This window comes from Phyllostomus discolor, chromosome 8 (genome assembly GCF_004126475.2).
Source record: "Phyllostomus discolor isolate MPI-MPIP mPhyDis1 chromosome 8, mPhyDis1.pri.v3, whole genome shotgun sequence".
Lineage (NCBI taxonomy): Eukaryota > Metazoa > Chordata > Mammalia > Chiroptera > Phyllostomidae > Phyllostomus > Phyllostomus discolor.
Window position 1 is genome coordinate 83868234 of NC_040910.2, and position 23113 is coordinate 83891346.

Here is a 23113-nt window from a genome sequence, read left to right on the forward strand (position 1 = left end):
ATCGCGTCACTGCGCAGCCGCGAAAGGGCGGTACCACGGCGGCTGCGACATGGGGGGGCGCGGAGCAGACGCCGGAAGTAGCAGTGGTACGGGTCCCACCGAGGGGTACTCACCACCGGCACAGTCCACCCGAGCCGCGGCGAGAGCCAAGGCCCGAGGGGGTGGGCGTGGCGGCCGCCGAAGCACAACACCCTCTGTTCCCTCTTCTCGCAGTGCGGCTCCGCGTCGCTCCCCTCCACCGGCTGCCATGAGCGAGCGCCTCCGCCCCAGGTGAGACCACAGAGATCCCCCTCTCCTTTCCAACCCGTCGTCTCTGTCTTGAAGGATGGAGTCGATGGGGGCGCACAAAGCGGGATCCGATCAAGCGTGGGCTTTGCGGGTCTTTATCTAGGTGCTCTAGTCCGGGGGAGGAGGGGAGCGGGATGTGAGGGTGCTCTGGTCCCTGGTCCCTGAGGGTATTGGTGGAGTGACTCCAGGGTCCAAGTCTTCCCACAACCTCATCTTTTCCCAGCCTCATCTTTCTCTATTTGAGATGAAGTCTAGTCGGTCCCGGAAAAGAGAGTGTGGCCCTGAAGCGTCCGTGTCCTAAATTTAGGAGGGGGGATGGGAAGAATGTCTAATCTTCGAGTAGGAGCCACTAGTGCATCTGTGAAGGGACGGGGAGCTGCCTGCTCCCCAAGGTCAGAAAGAAGGATTGAGTTTAACCCTGCAGCTGGGAGGGATTAGGTTAGACTGAAGAATTCGTGCCCTGAACGGTTGTGAACACGGAAGGGCAAATGACCGAAGTGCCTGGTGGAGTCTCTCTGGCCCTGGCGTTAGAACAGTGGATTCTAAACTGGATGAGGAGCCGTTGCCTACGAAGGTGGGAGGGAGGGAGGATTATATCGCGATACAGCACTTTTCCACGGAGCCTGGCCTCAGACCTGGGTTATGGGTTTCAGGCTGGTATGACATATGTTGAGCAGAGTCCGGACCAACCTGCGATTCTCCCCTTCTTAGTTACTCCTGTTCCAATGTGGGAAGGAGAAAGTTGGGATTTTGTACCACAGAAGGAAGAGGATCAGCTTTATGTCAAATTAGAAAAATCCTTCATTGTGGAGTTTGAAGTGAAAACATTTAGATCACCAAGTCCGACTCTTATGTTTTTCTGATGACAAAACAAATTTAGAGAGCTCAGCAGACATACCTAGGTCTTTCCAGGTTCACGCCTCTTTCCTTTAGTTCATAATAGTCTCAGTGAGTCTTAAGTGGATAAAATAGGATTGCCTTGACTGATTATGCAGTATATTTTTTTGTTCTATGTTTTCATTGGCTATGAATATAACTGATAGTCTTTTGATGAGGACCCTGCTCTGGAGGATAGTTAATTCATGGAATAAAAATTCTGGAAAGCTTCCTGAGGTTATTTGGTTCGGTAATGAAAAGCTATGGTTTCTCAAACTTATGCATAGGAATATTTTGGGTCATGTAGTGAGTGAGGCATAAAGCCTCTTTCTGTAGAAAGTATGAGTGGACTAAATTTGACATTAGGGGCCCAATTGCCACTGACATGTCAGAATTAGTAACAAAATCCTTAAGTATAATAAGCCTGATCTGCCATTTTTTTCCTTCTCAACCCCAGTTTATAGTGTTCTGATAGTCTCCTGAGATGCCTCACGTATCTGAAAAAGTTAAAATATTTCCTATGAAAGTACTCCTTTCATCCAATACTGTATACAAATACTCTCAATGTATTTATATTGGTAGCAGATTCCTTTTCTCTACTACACAAATAATGCCAACATGTTTATACTGGTAACTTACTACTATAAAAGGGGTCATTTAATTGGGATGCGGGTTTCTTACCTACTTTTCTCTTTACCCCGTGTTTCATGATGCACAATGGACCAGCTCTGCCAGCTCCAGCTATCTTGCTATATTTAGTTCACTTCCCTGGTGCTGTTTCCTCAATTTTAAGATGAAGAGTTGGTCAAAGATGGTGGTTTTTCTAACTGTTTCACAGTATACTGGGATAGCCAGAGAGGAGTGGATGTGTGGCAAGGGAACCCTTTCTTTAACCAAAACAGATCCTTTATCTCATATCCTGAGGGATTGGGGGTGGGGGGAGGTAGGGAGAAAGCGTTCTGTTACTTGTTAATAATTTTTTGAAAACCACTACCTTCTACTCTTCAGGGTTTTTTCTATGCCCAGTCTCTAGAAGACAACAGAAAGATTGCAGAGAAGTGACATGATGAAGTCATGTAGTCAGCTATCCTTAGAAGTAGCAGATGCTAAATAATCTGTAACTAGATGGTTAGGGAGAATATAATCGATTATAGGGTGACTGCTAAAATTATAACCTGGTCTGTGGCATTAATGTTGAAAGCTATAATCTGACTGATTGTGTGGATAGCCTTGAGCATGAAACTGTAATCTTGCCAATTGATGATATTGTTGAAAGTAGAATGTTTACAGGACAGAATCTGCAAAGAGCCTGGAAAAAGGAGAACTGAAAAACAAGTAGAGCTCATTTTTTATCCAGTTCATTCAAAAGACAGGGCCCTTACCAGGCAAAAGAGATAATTCTGGTACTTTGAGAAATCAGCTAGTTATGAGACTGAGATAGTTCATGTGACTTTCCCAGAGTTTAGTTAAAATCTGTAAAACTAGCTTATCCTCTGTTTTTATACTTTTTCTGCGTCGCAGTCTTCTTGATATTTGTATTCATGTCACTGGTAAGACGAGAATAAATAAATGAGGAAATCGGAAAGTTTTGGTCAGGTTTCTGAGTTTGGTGAGAGTGAGTCAGCAGCCCAAAGCACAATCAGCTGTTGTCACACTGATAAAAGAAGAGTTTGGGGACCAACATAGTGCCATGTCATGACTGTCTCTTTGGATGTCAACTGGCCTTCCCGTAGACATTGCTCTGTAACTTCTTCATGTTCCCATGAACATTCTCTGGTCATAATAGGATGAAAGCAACTTCTTGGTTCAAATTTATGATAATAACATGTATTTAGTGATTATTAAAAACTGATATTCATCTAGTTTTTAGCTTCCAAGTATTTTAAGATAATGTATAAATATGATCTAATCTCCTGGAAGAAAGGTAGGAAGCAGAAATGATGATCTTATTTTCCAAAATGCTGAGCCTTAGAAATAAAGAAATGGTGTAGCTCTCTGCTGGTTGGTTGGTTGGTTGGCTCATGCTTTATCAGAACTATGAACCCAGTATTTATCATTCCAAACCTAAACTGGATCCAAACTCATTAATAACATTAGATGTACTCAGAATGTTGCTGAGTACAGGGAATTGAGCTCAGGGTGATCAGGTTTCTTCAAAATCCAGACCTTACCTCAAAACTTTAGAATTAAGGGCCTGCCCCAATAAGCCACCCTACTCACATAGAAGGTATGTAACTGTAGAGAAGATACTGTATGCTGAAATTTAGTACTTTCCAAAAAGCTGGTTTTTCTTTCCAGCTCCAAAAGTTTGAACCTTTCAAGAGTTTTCATCATAGTAGATTATGTTTCTTTGTGTGAATCGGCCTCTAGTCAATACTGTCCTACAACATTTTCTGCAGTGATGGGAACCACCTATGTCTGTGCTGTTCAATACAGTGACCACTAGCTGACATGTGGCTAGTATGGCTAAGGGACTGGGTTTTAAATTTTATGTAATTTTAATTAATCGAAATTTAATTAGCCACATGTGTTAGTGACTACGCTATTGGACAGGACAGTTCCAGGCAATTTGACTTAAAGTAATGCCTCCTATAATTTGTGTTCTGGCTGGGGTTTAGAAGTTCTTTTGACAACACTTGACTCTTGTATAGGAAACATCATACACATTTTTGTCTCTCTTGCACATTTGAGAACACTTAACTGAGAAAGGTGTCTGATTTTTCTCTTTTAAAAAAACATTTTTATTTATTTCTAGAGAGAGGGGAAAGGAGGGAGAAGTAGGAAGAGAAACATCAATGACACTGAGCAGTTGCCTCTGGTGTGCCCCCAGCTGGGGACCTGGCCCCCAACCCAGGCATTTGCTTTGACTGGGAATCGAACTGGTAACCTTTTGGTTTCCAGGCTGTTGCTCACTCCACTGAGCTGCACCAGCCAGGCCTGACTTTTCTCTAAACCTGTATGGTTTAAGCAGCTTGTGCTACAGTCTCAAAAAAACAATCTGGGGAAGTAATTTATATCATGACTCTAAATGCTAAACGTAGCCAGAATAATTAAATTTGTGTCCAGGAGCAGCTTTTCCAGTGCTTTTGTTTAATGTGATAATTGGGAGAAAATCAGGGATGAAGAAAAACTAAAGATTAGCAGCTACTATAAACCTCTGTGGATATTGTTGTGTAGCACCAGAATTTTTATATGGATTTTCAGGGTAAAATAGGCAAAGGCAGCTGTTCCTGTCTTAATACAATAAACAGTGTTGTCGTTTGGAAGGGAGTAAAATTAACTTGGAATTGTAATTTCAGGAAGTGTAGAAAGACAATAACCTTAATTAGCTGGAGTCGGAAAGCTCAGTCATTACCTTCCTGCTCTGATTTATTTGTAGTAGGCATTTAAAATCGTCAAGCCTCTTTTTTGGTATTAGTCACATTAATTTAAGCTTGACCTTTCTGCTACTATTATATGTTTGCTGTTGTGCCTAGCGATCATGTACTTCCAATTGTAACCTATTGGGCTATCCTCTGATGAGTTACATGTTCTCAGGTGAGGGGGAAAATGTCTATGTTCTCATGGTTTACAATTTTAAGTGTCTAAAAGATGAATTGTTGAATTTTTATTTTCCTCCTGTGATTTAATTTCAGGAAAAGGAGAAGGAATGGCAATGAGGAAGACCACCACCTTCCCCCCCAGACCAAAAGGAGTAGTAGAAACCCCGTCTTCCACGATTCCTGGGACACAGAGGTAGGAAGTATGGCCCGAGTCTCTGCTATTTTCACTGCTGGACCTAAATAACCCTGTTCTTTCTATGTAATTAAGATTATTCTTAGGGTAAATAAAAGTGACTTATTTGATTGCAGTGGTTTCACCCTTTTCTTGAGCCATGACCCCTTTGAGGAAGCTATGCACCCTCTCCCCAGCAAAACGGTCCATGCCCCCACCCTAGTCATACATACCACCCCCTCAGGTTGTTTCTGTTAGAGGTTTCATGAACCATTGCAAGCCCTTCTTTGAACTCCCTAATTGATATTTCAGAAACCAACTTGTTTGTAATAGTTTATAAGCCATTAGTGTCTTTAAGGCAAGCATATTTTGTTGTTTCAATTCCCATATTTTTCAGAGAAACTAAAGCATTTGCAATACATACAGTAATATACATAGAATCCTGTTTTTGCTTTTTCATTATGTTGTTCTAAAGAGAGCTGCTGCAGGAGGCAGAGTAGCAGGGAGAGAGCGTGGAAGGGGAGGAACGAGCTCCCAACGTTTTGGTTTCCTAAGAGTGCGTCACATGCACACTGGAGAGAAATTCTCCTTGCTCTCGACATGCACTCGAAAGGCTGAGCCACAGCGTGGAAGGGAAGCTCACATTAAAGTGATGCTGCTATTAAATTAGGTGCCTTGACAAGGAAACTCCCCAGTGGCAAAGATGGCCTAAGCTCGAGCCTCATAACTTCAAGCAGAATTCTGTATATCATAATTCTTGCACAACAAGATAATTTGTAATTTAATTAGTTTGCGATAATAGGGATTGACCTATATCCAGTCTTTGCCAGAAATCCAAAGTAACTCCCTCTGGGGTGGGGGATGAGTAACTCTCACGTGGGTCAGACTTACTGAGGAACTGTTAATGAAAAGCGCAAATAGATCCTTTTATGCAGAGCCTTGAGTTTCTGTAGCTTCCATCCCTCTTTTAAAAATCTTCCTATCACAATTTTTCCTCCTTTAAAAAAATGATTAACAGAAAAATTATTGAGCTTTGTTTAATGTGGTAAATTAGGGAACCTCAGGGATGAAAGAAAACCAAAGATTAGAGGCTACCATGAACTTCCAGTGCTAAAATTGTAGCATACTTGAGTCTCCATCATTCTTTTGAATTATGAGCCTATTCTTTAAAAGCGTGTACAGTGAGTGACTGCTTTGAATATTTCTTTACCTGTATCTGTATGTATATTTCACTATATGCTAGTCACATTCCTTCTAAGGCATAGTAATAGTTGGTCTAACTCTCTCTATGGGTCTTTTCCCCTATATGTATAGTTTTCTTTCCCCTCCTTTTTAAAAAAAGATATTATGTACTTTAAAAAAATATTTTTTTAGAGAAGGGAAGGGAGGGAGAAAGAGAGAGAAACATCAATGTGTGGTTGCCTCTTGAGCATCCCATGCTGAGGACCTGGCCCGCAACCCAGGCATGTGCCTTGACTGGGAATCAAACCTGCAGTCCTTTGGTTCATAGTCTGGTGCTCATTCCACTGAGCCACACCAGCCAGGGCTTATGTACTTATTTTTAAAGAGAGGTGAAGTGGGGAAAAATAAGAGGGAGAGAAACATCAATCAGCCATCTCTCACATGCTAAATGTGACACAACCAGGGAGACATAACCAAGGACCTAGCCAGCAACCCAAGCATGTGCCCTGATCAGATGCCCAATCCACTAAGCCACACCAGTCAGGGCCTGTATGTACAGTTTTGATGCCTGAAAACAGGAATATAAATTGTCATATTTAAATATTAAACATTTCTCATCTTTGTTTTTAGTGAAACTCCCTAATCTTAGTTCTTGTTTAGTTTTAATTGCTGTTTGTGGAAAGTGACCTTCACGCCCTTTCTGAAACCTGTATATTATTATCACAGAAGAAAACAAGGTGTTGTTACTCAGCCTGCAGGTTTGTGAGTCTTGTTCTTACTTGTCCAAAGAAAGTCAGTGGTTGAACCACCCTGTCAGTCTCTAGTCTGGGGATGGACTAGGTTGCGTTTGTTATCACTCACGGTCGGCCAGGCACTCTTTGTCTGTCATGGTAACCTGAACGCACCCGCAGCCCTCTGTGTCCGCAGCCCTCTGTGTCAGCCTTGTCGCTGAGCCTTTACCAGCCATCTGAGCTAATGGCCTCTGGTGCTTTGCTTCCCCAGCCAGTGGCATTAACCAGTAATGAGGCCCAGTGAACCCAGGCAGAGCCAGAGAAGCAAAAGGCAGGAAGTCTTTAAAATGGAAAGTTAAGCCTTAAATAATTGAATTGTCACCAATGGACCGGGCCATTATGCTTACAACACAGAAATAGCAAGGTTGGGGGCATTTGTCTGCTTTTTGACAATTGTGTGTAAGAGGAGAAATACTAAAGTGATTTATTATAATGGATTATTAACTTTATTAATTTATATAGCAAGTTATTATATTAGTGAAAATGTTACCTTTTAGCTCTAGAGAAGAGGCAAGTTTCCTTAAGACTAACTCATTAAGAGAAACTTATCTTTGTCCTTCCTGGAATACTTAAATCATTTTAGAATTCTTTTTCTTGCAACTTGAAGAACTTTCGTTTGGAAGGAACTTGTTTTAATTCTAAGATTTAAATTTCCCAAAAGTTACATATATATTTTTAATGTAATAATATTGGCAAGTACTGGGAAGTAAGATGTTCAGGGTTTGATTTCTGTTAAACTGTTAAACTGTGCCACAAGTCAGTCATGATTGCCTGAAAATGGACGTAGCACATGCCTCTTTTTTCCTAGATACTGTGAAGCTAAAGAACGTGAACTGACTTGCCAGATGAGTTATGTAGAAAGAAACTTTTACTCTACTTGGGCATTTTCTTCCTGTCATTTTAATATAGGTATCATTATTCTACTTTTCAGATAGAAAAATTGGGGCACAGAAAAAGAAAGTCATTTGTGCAAAGATAACACAGCTAGTAAGAGGCGGGGTCAGCGCACTCGAACGTGAGTGCAGAGCAGCTTGATCCGCACCAGGGCGCCTGCCCTCTCCCAGAAGATGGGGTGGGGGTTCCGAGACACCGTAGGGCGCCAACCCTAACGAGGGGCAGCAGGGTCCTCTGTTGCTCTGGAGCCATAGAAAAACAGAAGAGCAGCTGGAAAGTGGTTTTCCAGTTCAGTGCTATGACCTGGAATTAGCTAGAAAGCCATTTTTTATTTCTGTCTAGAAAAAGTGAAGACTTTGGGGTCTAGTGTTTCCCCCCCCCAAAAAAAATCTAATTGGTGTTTAAATTGAACTTGAATCCCAGTGTCTTAGATTTAATGACTTGTGAACCTGACATATAAATTACTAGTATAGGAGTAAAATTTTTTTGGTAAAAGCCATTCTGTATGAATCGCGTTAGTTTCTGTCTAAGCCTGGCTTGTTTTTCTCTCTGTGAGCGAGAGGTGAAATGATATATCAATCTGTGTCTTCCTGTTGCTTTCTGTACAATGGTAGTGACATTTCCTGATCTTGGATAATTATTTGGATGTGTAAAAACTAGCTCTATTTAACTTATAAATTTGTTCTTTTAGGGGTTGGCCTTTTTGGTTTGAATTGTGTCTTGTATCAGTAGTACTCTTTGCCTTCAGTTTTAATACCTTTATCTACAAAGTACACTAGACGTTTCTATGTAAATCCAGCCTCTGGCACCCAGATGTGTGCCTTATAAAAAGTGCTGCTGCCTGAGTAAATAAAAGCAGTACCTTTTTACAAGGCCCCAGTTTTTTTACTCTTTAACTTACCAAGACCACCTTGATTTTTCAGATCACTGTGAAATAACACGTACAGGATGAGAAAAAGTGGAGATAACACAGAAGTGGCTTACCTAGAACAGCCTCTGCCTTTTTCTTGTCCTTACTGGAAGGGGAGTGTTTTTGATGTCATAATCCTAAATTCCCAAGGGTACTCTTATGGGAATGTAGAGGTGTGACATATTAAAAAACAACAGCACCAGGGGAATTCATATATGGTTAAAATTAGGATTCTATAAGTCTATTAGTTTTAAGAATTAGAGGGAGCTGAATGTCAGGTCATTTTTTTTAATAGGGTGAATTTAGGTGACAATGGAATATTTAGCATGCTTTTTCAAAGGTATCTTAAGGCTCTTAGTTTTTGCCCATTCTCACTTTTAATCCATTATACGGATTAAAGTGTTTTAAATCCCAAGAAGTGTTTTGGGTAAAACTGTCAGGGTTATGTGTCGATAACCATACAGCAAATTAAGTCTGAAATTAATGTCTAAAAAGGTCCATTCAAAATGGAGGAGCCATCCTTTCAGAAAGTTAGTGTGATTTGTACTGTATATTTTAAGAAACTGCCCACAGTTTTAAGTCCTTGAAATGTTTGTATACATCACATCAACTCCCAGTATCAAAAGCTACCGCAAGAAGTTTCATGTTGAAACTGAATGTTAGGTCTGTGAAGTAATGAGGATCCGTGCGTGCACATGTTTTTGTGCAGGACAGATTTGTTTTTTGGCCTGTTGAAATTTAAACAAAATAAAGTGATAGATCATAGAATATTTTAGTTAGAAAGGAACTTAAAACTCATTATATGGTCCAACCTTGTAAGTATTGACACAGAAAGTGACCACCTGCATTTTCTATCCTTGCATCTTTAGAAAGCAGTGTAAATAACCCACCGAATTCATTTTGAATCTTCCTGTCTTATGGGTATAGGCAGACCGGGAGTGCTCTTACATAATTGGACTCTTTGGAGACGCAGGATTTTACATTAGATGTTCTAGTCGACTTGGCTAGGATCATCTTTCACACTTAATCCAGATTCCACAGCAGCTTTAGAATGAACTTCACTGTGACTCCAGGGATATAGTGTATAGAGTGAGTGAGACTTTTCTTTTGAGGCTCATGTAAATTAAAAGCACCAGTGAATGGGGAGATAGATATGAGGGAAAGCTGGGGCTTGAAAGAAAATAAAATGCGCTGGTAATCTGCTTTTCTAATTAAGGAGAGAAAGCAATATAGCTTTAGGTAATAAATATACACATATATTCTGATTCTGTTTTTGCAAAGCAGAGAGGCTCAGTAATTAACATTCCTGCCTGGGGCGCTTTCTAAAGGTTATTAGCAGAAGTAGTCTTTAGAGTTGATTGGTTTCTACCATGGGTATTTACTAGGGGTTATCTCTTACCCTCACTTCATGCCCTGGGAACATAAAGTGAAAGGTAGGCCCAGCTGATGGACCAGTTCTTTCCCTGTGGTGTATGGTGTGACCTCTGTGGACTAAGAAAATGAACTTCCTCAACTTCCCAACCTCTGCATCAGGATTTCTACATCTTCTTGTAGGAGTAAGACTTTCTGCCAAAGAGAAGGAAGTGTCCCTCTGCCATTCTTCATCTGCTGTACATTCTAGCAAAGATCCTGAAAGCCACTTCTAGTATTTCACCCTCCTCTGCATCTCTTCAGTCTTCTGAAGCAGCCACTGCTTCTTTCACTAGTGCTCACTCCTGTATTCTTTCCCTTCCCAGCTCATCTCTGCCGTATTTTTCTGTAGCTCACTGCTGCATTCTCCTTCCTGCTCACTGCCAGCCTCTCCCTTCTTTGTACCTGCTGCCAGTGCCTCCTGTCTGCCCACCTTTCTTCTCTGGTTCCTGGCTTCCTCCTTATGCCACAGAACTTTTCTCAAGGCTCACTGACACTTTGCATTCATCATATGTGTACTGAGCAACCAGTACACTTGACCCTTGAACAACACGCATTTGAACTGTGCAGGTCCATTTAAATGTGCATTTGTTTGTGGAGGGGCTCAGCCCCCAGGGTCTCCCCCTCCCCCCCATCTCTGGCTGCCATGGATGAGAATAAGTCTACCAAGACTTGATCTGCTTGGAGAGGAAAGGTGGCTGATCTCTCAAAGGAGAAGGGCCAGGAGCCTGTTCCTCAATGGCCTTTTATTGGGTTCATTTGCACAAGAATTCAGGTAAAGCTCATTAATCATTGCCAGGAAGTAAGGATCAAACAGATAACAAAGAACTCTGAGGGCCTATTTTGAGTCAGAGTCAGATAGAAAGAGCTATAAAACTTGGAGGAATAAACTTCTTGCTTGGACCCTTATCATTTAATTGAGAGCATTCTAAACAAAGCAGGTTTCATGGGATTTTATATATTCTTCCTTAGGCCTGATCACCCAGGGAACCTGCCCTTTCCAGCACAGGGCTGCACCACCCTCTGTCATTGTTTTAGGTTTAGGTGGAGCAAGGGAAGTAAGGTACCCAGGAGATTAGGAGACTTCTCACAGACAGAATGAGGACTCTGGCTATGTCAAAACCAAAGGGCAAGGGTCCATCACCCCCTTTTGCTGTAGTCCGCAGAGGTCCTTCCCTGGGGGCCTCCCACATGATTGTGACTGTCTTAGGTCGTTCCCCCCTTAGGGAATCTTACCCATCATTGGCTAACCGGTCAAGCATTGGGGGCCAGTTATGGATGAAGTAAAAGGAGCAGAAGCAGCACTTTTGCCAGGGAGATAAGCTTTTGTCTCCTTGGTGACTTACGGTCCAAGGTTGCTCCCTCAGCCTTAGCCTTGGGGGTGGTTACAGCTTCTGAAACCAGGCAGGGCGGTTCCCAACATTTGTTAAAGTCTGTACTGTACTACAAGTGTATTTTTTCTTCTTATGACTTTCTTAACACCTTTTCTTTAGCTTCCTTTATTACACAAATATAGTATATATAACATACAAAACATGTGTTAATTGACTGTTGATGTTACCAGTAAGACTTCCAGTCAACAGTAGGCTATTAGTAGTTAAGTTTGGGGTAGTCAGAAGTTATATGTGGATTTTTGACTGCTCAGGGGGTCAGTGCCCCTAACAAACCCCCATGTGGTTCAAGTGTCAGCTGTATTTGGCAAGTGTCTAAAGTGTTCGGTGTCAGTTTGGATGTCTCTCTTTCTGAATCCCCTCCATCTCCCTCTGGGGTGTGAGATACACCCCTTCATTGACATTGCCACACTCCTCGCAGTGGCCTGCTCTGCTGCTTGATGTTCTAGAAAACTTCGCTGTTGGCCTCTGTGGTCTCCCCAGCCTCATTCATCTCAATAGGTCCCTAGCACCCTCACTCCCGAGTACAGCTCTGAACACGTCCTACACACTGGGAAATGGTTCTTGCAGACTTTGGGCACTTACCATCCAGGACCTCGTATGCACGAGTACTGTTGTCTCACTGATGCTTCCTGGAGTGGGCACAGCCACACCTCACCATTAGCTTTGCCTGCCCAGAACACCGCTGCTTTTGCTTATTGTTCCCCGGCTTGTTCCCCGCCCTCCTTACAAAGATTCTTCCTCATCCTCTAGGCCCAGTTCAAACACCATCAATTTTAAGGAGCCTCTCCTGGCTCCCTCCATGCACGCTGCTTGCTAGGTTCCTGTCACTGCGTTGGCTGTGCACTGGACTTGTCAGTGGCCGTGTTGCCACCATATTCTTGATGAAGCTCGGTAAATACATGACGAGGGATCCTTAGTGCAGTGCCTCCCAGTACACAGCAGGGGCTCACGTGTGTTTGGACAGTGGCTGGGCATCAGAATAATCTGTGCCCCCTTGAGCCAGGTTTTCCTGAGGTGGGACCCTGGCATGCACACTGCTGAAAAAGCCTCCAGGGGACTCTAAAACACCACATTCTTCTGGGTCTCACCCGAGCGTCTGCGGTTACCAGGACACACAGGTTGGTTTTATTACTGCCTGAGCTAACTTGGAATCCTCCCTTTTCACACAGATCTTTGCCATGGGATTCTTATGAGTTGTCTTTGTACATTTGGAGAGAGAGACTCTGTCAGAATCTTCATAAATGTAACCCTATGGTGCTTGCATACGTGGATTCACAAGGGATTTTCATTTCACAGATCATGACCTTGTTCTCTTTTGATTTAATACAAAGTTGTCATAAAGAACACCCTGGTCAATGTCAGCACTCAGCTCAAATGGAAAGTTCAAAGAAATGGGCTCTCTCACTGTGGATTTGGGTGATGGGGAGTCTCTGGGGAATCGGGAGCCTGGGGACGGGTTCCTGGTGGAGCAGTCATGCTCAGCCCCAGGGTTTCTGGACTCGTTCAGTAAGAGAACTTGTGTAGGTCTCTTTAAGAACAGGAATAGGAACAAGGTAAACGTTCTGTGCCAAGACTCAACACCATGCAGTCAGATAGTGCCCCCTCCTCCCCCACGGATTTGATACTTAAAGTTCCACTCAGTCTGTGAAACAGGACTGTATTTTTTCCTGTTCAAGTTTTTGGTTTTATAAGACAAAACGATGTACTCCTGTGTATATCTTAAAACACCGATTGAGTTAAAAATTTGATTTCGTGCCTTTAGGGTTAAAAGTAAGTAACGAATGTTCTTTATCTGGTAGAGCAGACCACTTTGATGGCCCACAGTGTTAATGAGACTGGTTACAATGACTTCCAAACATTTTTGATCCTGTTTCATAGACATGTTTTATACTGTGACTCAGTAGATATTAAATATATTTGTGAATAATTGAAAAAACATTGCACAGAACAGCCACTATGTTGCACTGTTTTGGGGTTTGTTTGTTTGTTTTTTTTTATGCTGCTTACTACCCACCAAATGGTTACCCTTCCTTTGAAAACAATGGTCAGTCTTTGTAAGGTTACTCTCAAAAGCCTCCCCAGTAGTGAGAAGACTTGAATTGGCAGAATATAGAGCCAAAGTGTCTTGGAAGAGATGTGTTACGTTTACCTTTGATGACAGTAGTATATATCTAATGCTTCCGGACCCCACCCTGGTTCCCTGTAGGCTGTCTTTCATTAGTTTGAAAGTACCATTGGCCTCCTCAATGCAAGTGAATCCAACTCAGGATCAAATTTTTTCCCTCAAAATATATCTTTTTTTTTGTTGAAGCTACTTCTGTTATAAAAAAAAAATAGAAGGTCCAAATTCTAAATATTTTGGCACATATATCCTTCCAGATTATTTTTGGTGTACATACATATCTACATTACAAAACATTTTAAAACCATCTGGCATGTATACTGTTCTGTAACCTGTAAAAAAGATGTTAAAGACTGCTTTCTGTCTTGGTGTGTATATATGTCATTAATAGCTGAATAGAATTTCATTGTTACCAATTGTAAGTTATGTATACACTTCATATACATATATTATAATTTAACCAGTCTCCCTATTGTTAGAAGTTTTGGTTGTTTGCAGTTTCTAGCTGTTATAAACAAGGCCACACTAAACATTTTTATACATGTCTTTGTAAGGTTACAAGATTTTTAAAATGGACTAGAAATTGCTAGTGTATTTGTGGCCCCTCCCCCCTTTTTATGATCATTGTACAGAACTTTTTTCTAACCTGTTTATTTTAAAGAACTTTCTTCTCAGAATAATGTCACTTTTGCTGTTATATTGTGAAATAAATATAATTTGAGATAGAAACTTGACTTTACTAGAAACTGATTCTAGTTCTTGCCTTAATTTTCAGACAGTACCTGTAACGAAAGACAAAGAAAACAGACTAAGAGGAAACAAAGTTTTCTGTGCGGTGGGTTTCTTATCTAGTGTAGTAACCTGCTCGTTAAATATTCACAGCCTCACCAGGTGTACCAGCAGCAGTTCTGGGTTGTTGTACACTCTAGGTCAGGAGAGGCTTTTAATCAGTTTTTGCTTTTGAATTGGCTTTGACATCTTAAGTCTTTAAGTAAATGTAATTATTGCTGCTAACCCTGCCATCTGATGCCACTCAGCCCATTTATAATGCATTCATGAAATGTTTTTTGTTGGTAGAAATATGGATAGGTTGTCACCCACTACCTATAGGCAATAGGATATGTGACCCTGTATCAGGTAGCTCCCAATGACCAAGGGACCATAACAGTTCCTGGTTTAAGCCTTATTAATAATGGGTGCCTTTTGTGAACATCCTTCCTTTGCTATTTTTGGCATTTATGTACAGACGGGGGCAGCAAAAGTAGGTTCACAGTTGTTAGTGCACAGAACGCAGGGTTTACTCTTATATTATTATTTATTAGTTATCGTATTGTTTTTCCATACAAACAACTGTAAACCTGCTTTTGCCCCACTCTGTATTTTTAAGTAGTAATATCAAATTAGGCCTCAACCCAATGTCCCTTTATAAATTACAACATAATTTCTCTAAGCTTATTGCATTGTAAAAGGACTCATGTGATTCCCATATACCCGTATAGATTATAATATATGTATTACTAGGTGTCACTTTTGGTATCTTAAAAATCATTTTTAAAGTATCTATCTTAAAACATTTTATTTTATTTATACATTTATTTTGATAATGCAGATACATAATAACCACATTGAAAAAATTATAGTAAAGAGTAGAAAAAATAAGCATCTATAATCCCTCCATTTTAACGTAACTACCATGGGCTGTTTCTTTCCAGTCTTTTTTTCTTGTGTGTAGATTTTACATTGTTGTAAGCAGACATTCCAAAACATCAGTATTTTTGTCTAAGGGAATATAAACTTAGATTTATCAAAGGGCTAATGACTCCCACAAAATTTACACCAAATCATTAATTACTCGAATTCTTTCTCTTGTATTGATTCCTTCAAGTACAATTTTGTAGTGAGTTCTAAACAGAGAAGAGTGGTTGGGTTGTCAATTCTTAGAAATCAAAATTGTACAGTACCATAATTCTGAAAGGGATTACCATTGCCTTCTCTTTCGAGGCTCCTACTATTGGGAAGAAGGTGATTTCTGCAAGATTTCTTATTAGGGGTTTCTGAGCAGCTTCTTGAAGATGACTAAGACACTTAAGTTGCTAGTTGCATTAAAAAAATTAGACAAGTTCATGCACACACACACACACACACAACACTGAACTGCAACAATGCTAATATAATGAATGACAAAGGCAGGTAGAGGAGCCATGTAAAGGAGGTAAGGTGTAGTTGAAGGGATTTGCAGAGGGCCTGTGCTTGAATATGGACCCTGTTACTTCTTAGGGGTGTGTAATGGGGACAGTAACCCTACTCATCTGTAACAAGGTAGTTGTGAGGGTAGAGTAAAATGTCTTGAGTGAACGGACTTTGTAAACTGTAAAGCTCAGTGTGTGTTTTGATGCTGATACTCCTCAATCTGGGTAGGAATATTCTTAAATAGGGCACCATAAATTAAACTACAGCAGAGTTCTTAAGAGACAAAATAGCCGAGTCATGAAACCGTTCCTTTTTCTTTCCAGTCTTCAAGCAGTGACAGTGGTGGGAGCAGCAGCGGCAGCAGCAGCAGCAGCATCAACAGCCCGGACAGGGCCAGTGGGCCCGAGAGCAGCTTAAACCACGTTGTCACGGGGTCCAGCCCCAACACCCCCCAGCCCGCGCCCGAGCAGTCCGCACTGTGCCAAGGCCTGTACTTCCACATCAACCAGACCCTGAAGGAGGCCCACTTCCACAGCCTACAGCACCGAGGACGGCCTCCCACATGATGGGCGGGCGGTTTCTTGCCTTCTGTGAAGGGACAGCGCTGTGCAGATTTGATATTTCATCTTACGATGTTTCAAAAATTGCACAAAAAAATGCCTGTTGGCTTTTCAGTCTATATTTGAAATAACAGGTTAACAGGCGGTTGTTTACTTGTGGTTTTGCTGCACTATTGCAATTTTAAAGGGGCTTTGAAGCAATTTTTTATAGGATTCTTTTGAGGGTGGGTATGAAATCCATGTCAAGGTAATGGTATGAGGAAATCTCATCTGCGTGTTGAACCATAGTTCGTCCAATTCAGACTGATTTCCAAATCTGTCAATTAGAAATTCATGTAAAAAGGCCTTTTAAAAGTGCGGGATCTCCGATTTTTTAAATTCAATAAACTAGTGAAGAGTATATAGTTTCCATGAAAAAGCATACATTTTTCCAAAATATAGAAAGCTTGATTCAGTCTTGCACTGAAATTGCCATACTACCTCTTAGTATGTAGATGTCCTGTTACTCTCCTTTGTAACAGAACAGTGCGATCCAAGTGAGACTGTGTAAGTGAGCACCCTCCCTAATAACTGTCTTCTCTCTTTGTTATATATTTGTATTTCCAGAGAGAATGTCTTTCAGACTCTTGTATACCCAGATCACCTCTGTCACCGTCATTGCTCCAGAGCATACATCTCAGACTTGGTAGAGAACATGGCAGTTCCGACAGTCAAGAAATACGTAATGATTTTTTGTCTTACTCACAGACTTGTTCTGTTGGCAGCTTATGTGATCTCATTGATAATTCCACTTTGTAGTGTCAAGAATTAAGGCATTGTTGAATGCTGACAAAATGTAAGCTATCTGAACTGATGTCTGAAGTCACAAGTGTCATGAAACTGTTGGCCAAGGATTTACTCTATGCTTAAACTAACCCCCTAATGGTAACAATGGGCCGCATTCCACCATTGAAACTGGAAAAGACTGGCATGGCTTAGAGATAAATGAGCAGAGGCACCTTTAGTAGAAATGATACAGTAGTATTTATTTGGAGAGTGATGGATATGTCCCCGTGTTATTTAGTCATACTAGAGAGCCAACCGAGTTTGAATAATGAAGGTGTAGATGAGTCTTCTTCCTCACTGACAAGCTGTCTGAATAAGGAGCCAGGATGCGCCGGGTCATCTGCTCGGGAGAGTGCCGGGGGGACGACCTGCCATTGCATGGAGAGGAAAGTGCCTTAGAGTCCACCCAGATCCTCCTGCCTGCCCACACCCTCTGCTCCACTCGGAGTGCACACCGCACACAGCAGATCTGAGAAGCACGGATAGCTCTAGTTCAGGGGGTTTGAAAAGGACGTGGGGACAGCTAAACTTTGAAGATGAGAACTATTGTAGGAAAAGGGTAAATACAGACCTCCTTTCCATGATTTGTTTTTCTACTATGGACAGAATTTAAAAGGTCAGTGATTTGAAGTACGAATTTAGAATTGTGGTGGAAAGGTATTGTACAGGCCAGTGCTTATGGAGTGGATGGTTTGTGCAAGAACTTTTTTTTATTTACTACCATCTCCCAAGTTTTAAAACCTGAGGTTTGACAAGGATTTTGGATCTTAATGGGTTTGATGGCAGGGAATATGGAAAGGATTCGTTGCTAATATTTTGTATAGCAATAAAGCAAATGACTAAATGCTGTAAGAAGCCAGCATTTGAGCTCTCAAACACACATGTATACAACACAATGCAGAAATACCCCGGATCCTCCTGCAGGCTTAATGGATGGCAGCCTATTGAAACAAAACGTGTATTAACAAGAAACTGTAAAACTTGAGAAAGCAAATTTCCTTTTATTTACCACCCAAGTAAAAGAAATGGAAGATGAAACCTTCACTGAAACAAATCAGTTTTTTTCCACATAAGTATAACGACAGTACTGGGTTAGCAGTCTACCCTTTTTTCCTACAAAAACTAAGGAATAACCTCCATCATACTTGCATATTTTCTACAGCCTTGGCAGCCTGAGATCCATATCTGTTATGAGGCTACTTGATAAGTAAATGGACATCTTTTAAACCTATCAGCTCAAGCTAGTAAAACCTGTACTTCTACGTTGCGCCGCCATTAAAAACAGCATTAGTGCATTTTGTCCTTCAGTTCTTTATCGATTCTTTAAAGGGGAGCCAACTGGGTGGTGTTTGGTGGGAGATGGGACAGGATTAAAAGGGATGAACCTCTTGGTTACTGTACTAACCTGGGCTTTTGATTCAATGCTTCTGCTGGTGGATTTGGCCTTTCGAGTGCTTGTCATGCTCAGTGGAAGAAGCCCAAACCTCCAAGACAAGACGAAGGAGTTTCAGTAGCATGAACAGGAAGCCGGGGGCCCAACAAAAGCTTCGCAGAACCATTACCTGATCTGACTTGATGCCAGTGGCAGTATGTTATGGGGTTCTTGGGAGTTGAATGTACTGCTCCTGGGGGTGAACTGATTCTCTGTCCCGGTGACCAGTCCAAAGAGAACCTGACACACCAGAAAACATACAAAACATGCTGGGTTTTTACTGTCCAGTTAAAAGAAGATTGTTTCTGTTAATAATCAGTCATTGCTTTCTGTTTCTAACTGTCCTTTTGGGGAAGGTTTTTTTCATTGTGTTAATGCTTCAAAATTACTGTTATCACTGCACCAGTCAGAATCTCAGAGTCACATGGCTCTTTTATTCCTCTGAGTCCTTGGAAAAACCTGAATAATGCTTATCTACAACTAAAGGGGTCAGATGACGGTTGCCTCAGCACCGGATTTTACCTAATCCTCTTCCAGTCTTTATAACTGAACTCAGCTACCTGTGTCTTTCCCTGCTCCCAGCACTGCCCCCAGGAGCACTAGCACTAGAGCCTGTTCATTATTGTGACTTGACTCACGGAAGTGCGCTGCACCAGGCGATTCAGGTTGCTGTTGAGGTGGGGTGTGAAAACATCCAGGTCAAAGGGGTCGATGAGTGCTTCCAAATAGTCGGTCACTTTCTCGGTTCTGAAGAAAAGACATAATGATGATGATTCTTCATGTCTTTTAGGACAAACACCCATCTTCTGAGATTTGAGTGCTGTAGAAATCCTGGAACTGGACTTATTCTCCTTAATTGCTGGCTTAGTACCACTAGTCACTGATCATTGTGCTTAAGTAATCCTCAGTTTTAAGCCGACTGTGATGTCTTAAGTTGGGTCCATTCTTTCCCCATGTTTTTATGGAGGGTACTCGAGAGGCTCAAATTATACCCAGCAGTTGGTAGGCTGACTCACAAGAAAGAGGAATGAGAGTCCACTTACTACACTGGAGCATGGAATTCATCCAGCAGGTGGTCATTATTTATCCTGCAGGTAATATGAGCACTTACTATTTAAAACAAACACAACTGATATGTAATAAGGCTCACTCTTAGGTGGCTCCCCAGGAAAGGGGCTGTTTGCATTTGGAAGAGGCTGTATTGGGAGAGTGGTAGGAAAGGGTGGGTGAGGATACCTGGAGTCCTGTTTGCTGCGACCACTTTTCACCTCTTCACCCTTGGCTGCCAGAACAATGTTGAGATAACGCAGATCATAAAGCAGCTGCAGTGCCCGATTCTGGGTCATTGGAAATGCACCTTCTTTCTGCAAATGAATTCCCCGTCCCCACCCATTAAGGGAGATGACTGTATGAGCATAATAAATAGCTTCCTGTTTTGGTTGAGTTACAGCTTATTTCAGAAGCAGAGGCTTTTTATACCCGTGTGGCCATTTCAATCTCAACAACACAACAGGTTAGAAAGTTGGTCTGAAAACGAAAAACCCCAACAGCCAGGAGGAGACCCCCGGGCCCTGACAAAAAGGTTTTGGGTGCTGGAGATGGTCATTTTAAAGGCATTGTGAAGAGAATTCTTTCCCTGAATTCTTTCTTGAGTCGGGAGGTGGTTCTGTCCTAAAAACATTACTAAAGAGGAGCGCACAGCAAGAGCAGAATGCTTCATAGCCAGTGAGCCGGGAGCAGAGGGTTGGGAGACCAGAACTCCTTTAAAAACATGCCTTGTGTGCCACAGGTTGTGCTTTGGAATCCTTCCAACCCTTCCAGGTGCCCCAAGCAGTTAACGTGACCATATTTAACCCCGATGTTAATGGTTTGCCCCAAGCCCCGTGAGCGTGGGGCAGTGGACCTTGGTTACTCTGAGGCTTTCTTCCTCCCGAGGTACTGGATGGCCTTTTCATGAAGACCTGCCTGACCCCTGAGAATGGGTGTAATTAAACTCACAGTGTTGGAAGCCACCTAAATAGACTGGGCTCAGTGACCCTTAACCCTGGATGTGCACTGCCCGAACCCAAGGAAAGTGAAGGGAAGGTTTTATTTCAGTTTTTAATGGAGAAAACTTAAAACACCTACCTTCATCTGGTTTTCTCCAGAGAGTTTCTCATAGGCAGCTACTACTTGAACCATACAGCTTTTCAGCATCTCTTGCAGCGTCACCTTGGGCAGGGCATGGCCTCCAACCCGATTAATTTCCTGGCACAAGCTGAACAGGAAGGACTGTACATACCAGGACGGCTAAAGGAACAAAGGAGTGTCGAGTCGCCAACATGCACCAATTAAATGGGACGCGGTAAAGACGGGTGTATTTATCTTGGCTTATATGCCAAGACCTTGACCTCTCCAATCAGCCCCTCTCACAGACCAGTTAACAGATAAGTGTGACATTTGCTGTCATTCCCCTGGTGGCCTGGGGTTGACCTGGCTGTTGGCACTGTTTGATGTTGCTATGTTCACTTTAGGGTAAGTGGTTCTCTAACTAGCCCAGGGCCCGTGCTGCAAAAGGAAAGAATCATTAACCGACTCCTCGAACAGTCTATTTACTTGGCCCTACATCCACTTTGCCCTCCCCCGAAACCCCTCACCAGCAAAGTTATAAATATTCCTTGCAGCTCTTCCTTAGAAGCTGTCAGTTAATGATTTTCTAAAATCTTTTTTCCTTTCCCCAGAGCAGGTGGGGCACTGGCTTACCTGGATAGGGAGTCTGATCTTGGATGTGATGCTGCTGCCAGACTCTGCTTCCTCCTGAATTTCTAGTTCATCCCAGTTGGTAGCCATGGCCAGGACTGAGCCAGCATCATCTAAAAGCAGTGCCTGGGCGAAGCCATGAGCCAAAACCTGGTAATAAAAGGCAAATACCCACAGAGGCAACTCAGATCCTGTCAAGTTTGTCTCTAATTACTACAGTAATCTTGAAACCAGCCTCCATGCTTAGGTCACGTGTGGGATGGCAAGTGGCAATCATCATGCTTCCTTTGGCAAGTTACTGACACAGGCAATGAGAATTTTGTTGCTAACTACTCTACAAATAAGACACCAGTAGAGAATATGATATTTAGGTTGAGGTGCAGGAAATATAGACCCCTATCCAGAAAAGAGTGTCTTTCTCATCAGATGGAAGGGAAAAAGTCCAGTGTTTCTGTCTATAAAATTCCAGCTAGAAATGAATGGAAGAGTTTTGACATTTGCTCCATGTGGCAGCAATAAGTGAAAGTAATGACATGAAATAAGAATTGTTATTCCCTTATATTAAAAAATCTTACCAAGGTTGGCAAGACTGGACCATGACAAAAGGGAGACCAAATGAAGAGGAAGTTTTTTCCAGTGAGCATGGAAAAAACACGTGCAACATCACTCACCTTCACGACTGCTGAGCTCCAGACCCGGTAGCCCATCACACTCTGCTGCAGGAGGAGTTCCTTAACCTCCTGCCACTGGGCCTGTGTAGGCAGGACTTTCTGCGCTTTCCCCTTCCCCTGTTTTTTCAGAGCCTTAGAATCTCTTGCTGGTTTTTCAGAGCTCCCAGATTTTCCCAAGATGCACTGCTTCAGGTGAGGACACAGTTCTCCCAGTGACTGGCAGAGTCTCGCCATGAAAAGGGCTGCATGCAGCTTGACCCCGCTGAGGGCATCCTGCTGGCCTTGCACAACTTCTTCGATGCTCTGCAGCTCTGCCCGGATGCAGTCCATGATGTGCTTGATGCAGGCCACCGAGTGAATCCGGAGCATCTCCTGCACAGTTTCAGCATCCGCATACCTGTCAAAGGCACAGCTCTTGGCTTGTATGGGGGAGACCTCCTTGGACAGTGACGAGTCATCGGAGGGAAGGTAAGCAAGGAGATCATCCAATTTAACCTTCAGTTTAGAATCTAGGGCAGCACAGAAGTTCTGGACACAAGGGCTGACAGCTTGAGCTTTCATGGAGAGCCCACTGCTAGCAAACTGATCCCGGTTTGCCACGTTGACCCAGGCAGCATCGGAAGGCAGGTCACTGGGACTCTCGGACCAGAGGAAGAGAGCCATGTTATGCTCAAAGTGGATGTGCTTGTTTGAAGTGGACTTGCCGGTGCTGCTCTCAAGCTCCTGCAGAGCGGAAATGAGGAGCTCTCTGGAGCTAGTGGAGATGGAGTCAAAGCCCTCTTTTGTCAATGTCTAGAAGAGAATGAGAAAAGAGCTCTAGTCACAGTTCCTCTCAGGAAGTCTCAAAGCAAGAGCACCAAATGACTGTCTATCCCAGCATTCAGAATGTGCTCCTCTAGGCTCAGAAAGAGGACAGGATGTTTGCAGAGGACAAAGTCATCCTTGAAGGACATGGACATGATCCCAACCACTGGACAGAGGCCTGGTCTCCTTTGCAGCACCACATTCTGGATCTCTGTTCATCTCCAGGAGAGACACCTCTGGAAGGTATGCTTTGGGGTTCCCTGGAGTAAGTCATCAGGCAAAGAACACACTTAGGAAGTGATAGGTGTCAA

The 23113-nt window shown here is 42.5% G+C and overlaps 3 protein-coding genes across 9 annotated transcripts in view; 2 read left to right on the top strand and 1 right to left on the bottom strand.

Moving 5' to 3' along the window:
* CPSF4L (cleavage and polyadenylation specific factor 4 like) overlaps window positions 1-4881 on the top strand; it is a 29340-nt gene extending 24459 nt beyond the window's left edge. The window contains exon 7 of the mRNA XM_028521995.2: window positions 4800-4881. The gene's annotated coding sequence lies outside the window, so the exon portion shown is untranslated. The remainder of the gene's footprint in view (window positions 1-4799) is intronic.
* On the top strand, window positions 1-18463 carry FAM104A (family with sequence similarity 104 member A). 2 transcript variants are annotated; one of them, XM_028519930.2, is made up of 4 exons: window positions 1-270; window positions 4800-4899; window positions 14357-14416; window positions 16095-18463. In XM_028519930.2, exons 1-4 carry the CDS (start codon window positions 50-52, stop codon window positions 16335-16337), a joined length of 624 nt encoding a protein of 207 aa, XP_028375731.1. In that variant the 5' UTR covers window positions 1-49; the 3' UTR covers window positions 16338-18463. The 2 variants fall into 2 exon arrangements, with proteins under 2 accessions (XP_028375731.1, XP_028375732.1); XM_028519931.2 differs by lacking the exon at window positions 14357-14416 and having other exon boundaries at window positions 6-270.
* COG1 (component of oligomeric golgi complex 1) overlaps window positions 16561-23113 on the bottom strand; it is a 13351-nt gene continuing 6798 nt past the window's right edge. Inside the window, exons 7-15 of one of the 6 annotated variants that reach the window (XM_028519924.2) lie at window positions 21999-22790; window positions 21331-21477; window positions 20716-20877; window positions 19825-19952; window positions 19227-19335; window positions 18719-18828; window positions 18562-18640; window positions 18064-18097; window positions 16776-17524 (exon numbers count right to left, since the gene is read on the bottom strand). In XM_028519924.2, the coding sequence (XP_028375725.1) occupies window positions 18083-18097; window positions 18562-18640; window positions 18719-18828; window positions 19227-19335; window positions 19825-19952; window positions 20716-20877; window positions 21331-21477; window positions 21999-22790 (1542 nt within the window). In that variant the 3' untranslated portion in view covers window positions 16776-17524; window positions 18064-18082. Of the gene's footprint in view, window positions 17525-17872; window positions 18098-18561; window positions 18641-18718; window positions 18829-19226; window positions 19336-19824; window positions 19974-20715; window positions 20878-21330; window positions 21478-21998; window positions 22791-23113 lie in introns of those variants that run through there. The other 5 variants (XM_036033419.1, XM_028519923.2, XM_036033417.1 and 2 more) reach the window with 5 other exon arrangements.

Bases quoted from the DNA above. Each gene is read 5' to 3' on its own strand.
- FAM104A (XM_028519930.2), top strand. From the start codon at position 50: ATGGGGGGGCGCGGAGCAGACGCCGGAAGTAGCAGTGGTACGGGTCCC. The intron at 271-4,799 runs GTGAGACCACAG...ATTTAATTTCAG, and splicing joins AGCGAGCGCCTCCGCCCCAG to GAAAAGGAGAAGGAATGGCA. The intron at 14,417-16,094 runs GTGGGTTTCTTA...TTTTCTTTCCAG, and splicing joins GAAACAAAGTTTTCTGTGCG to TCTTCAAGCAGTGACAGTGG.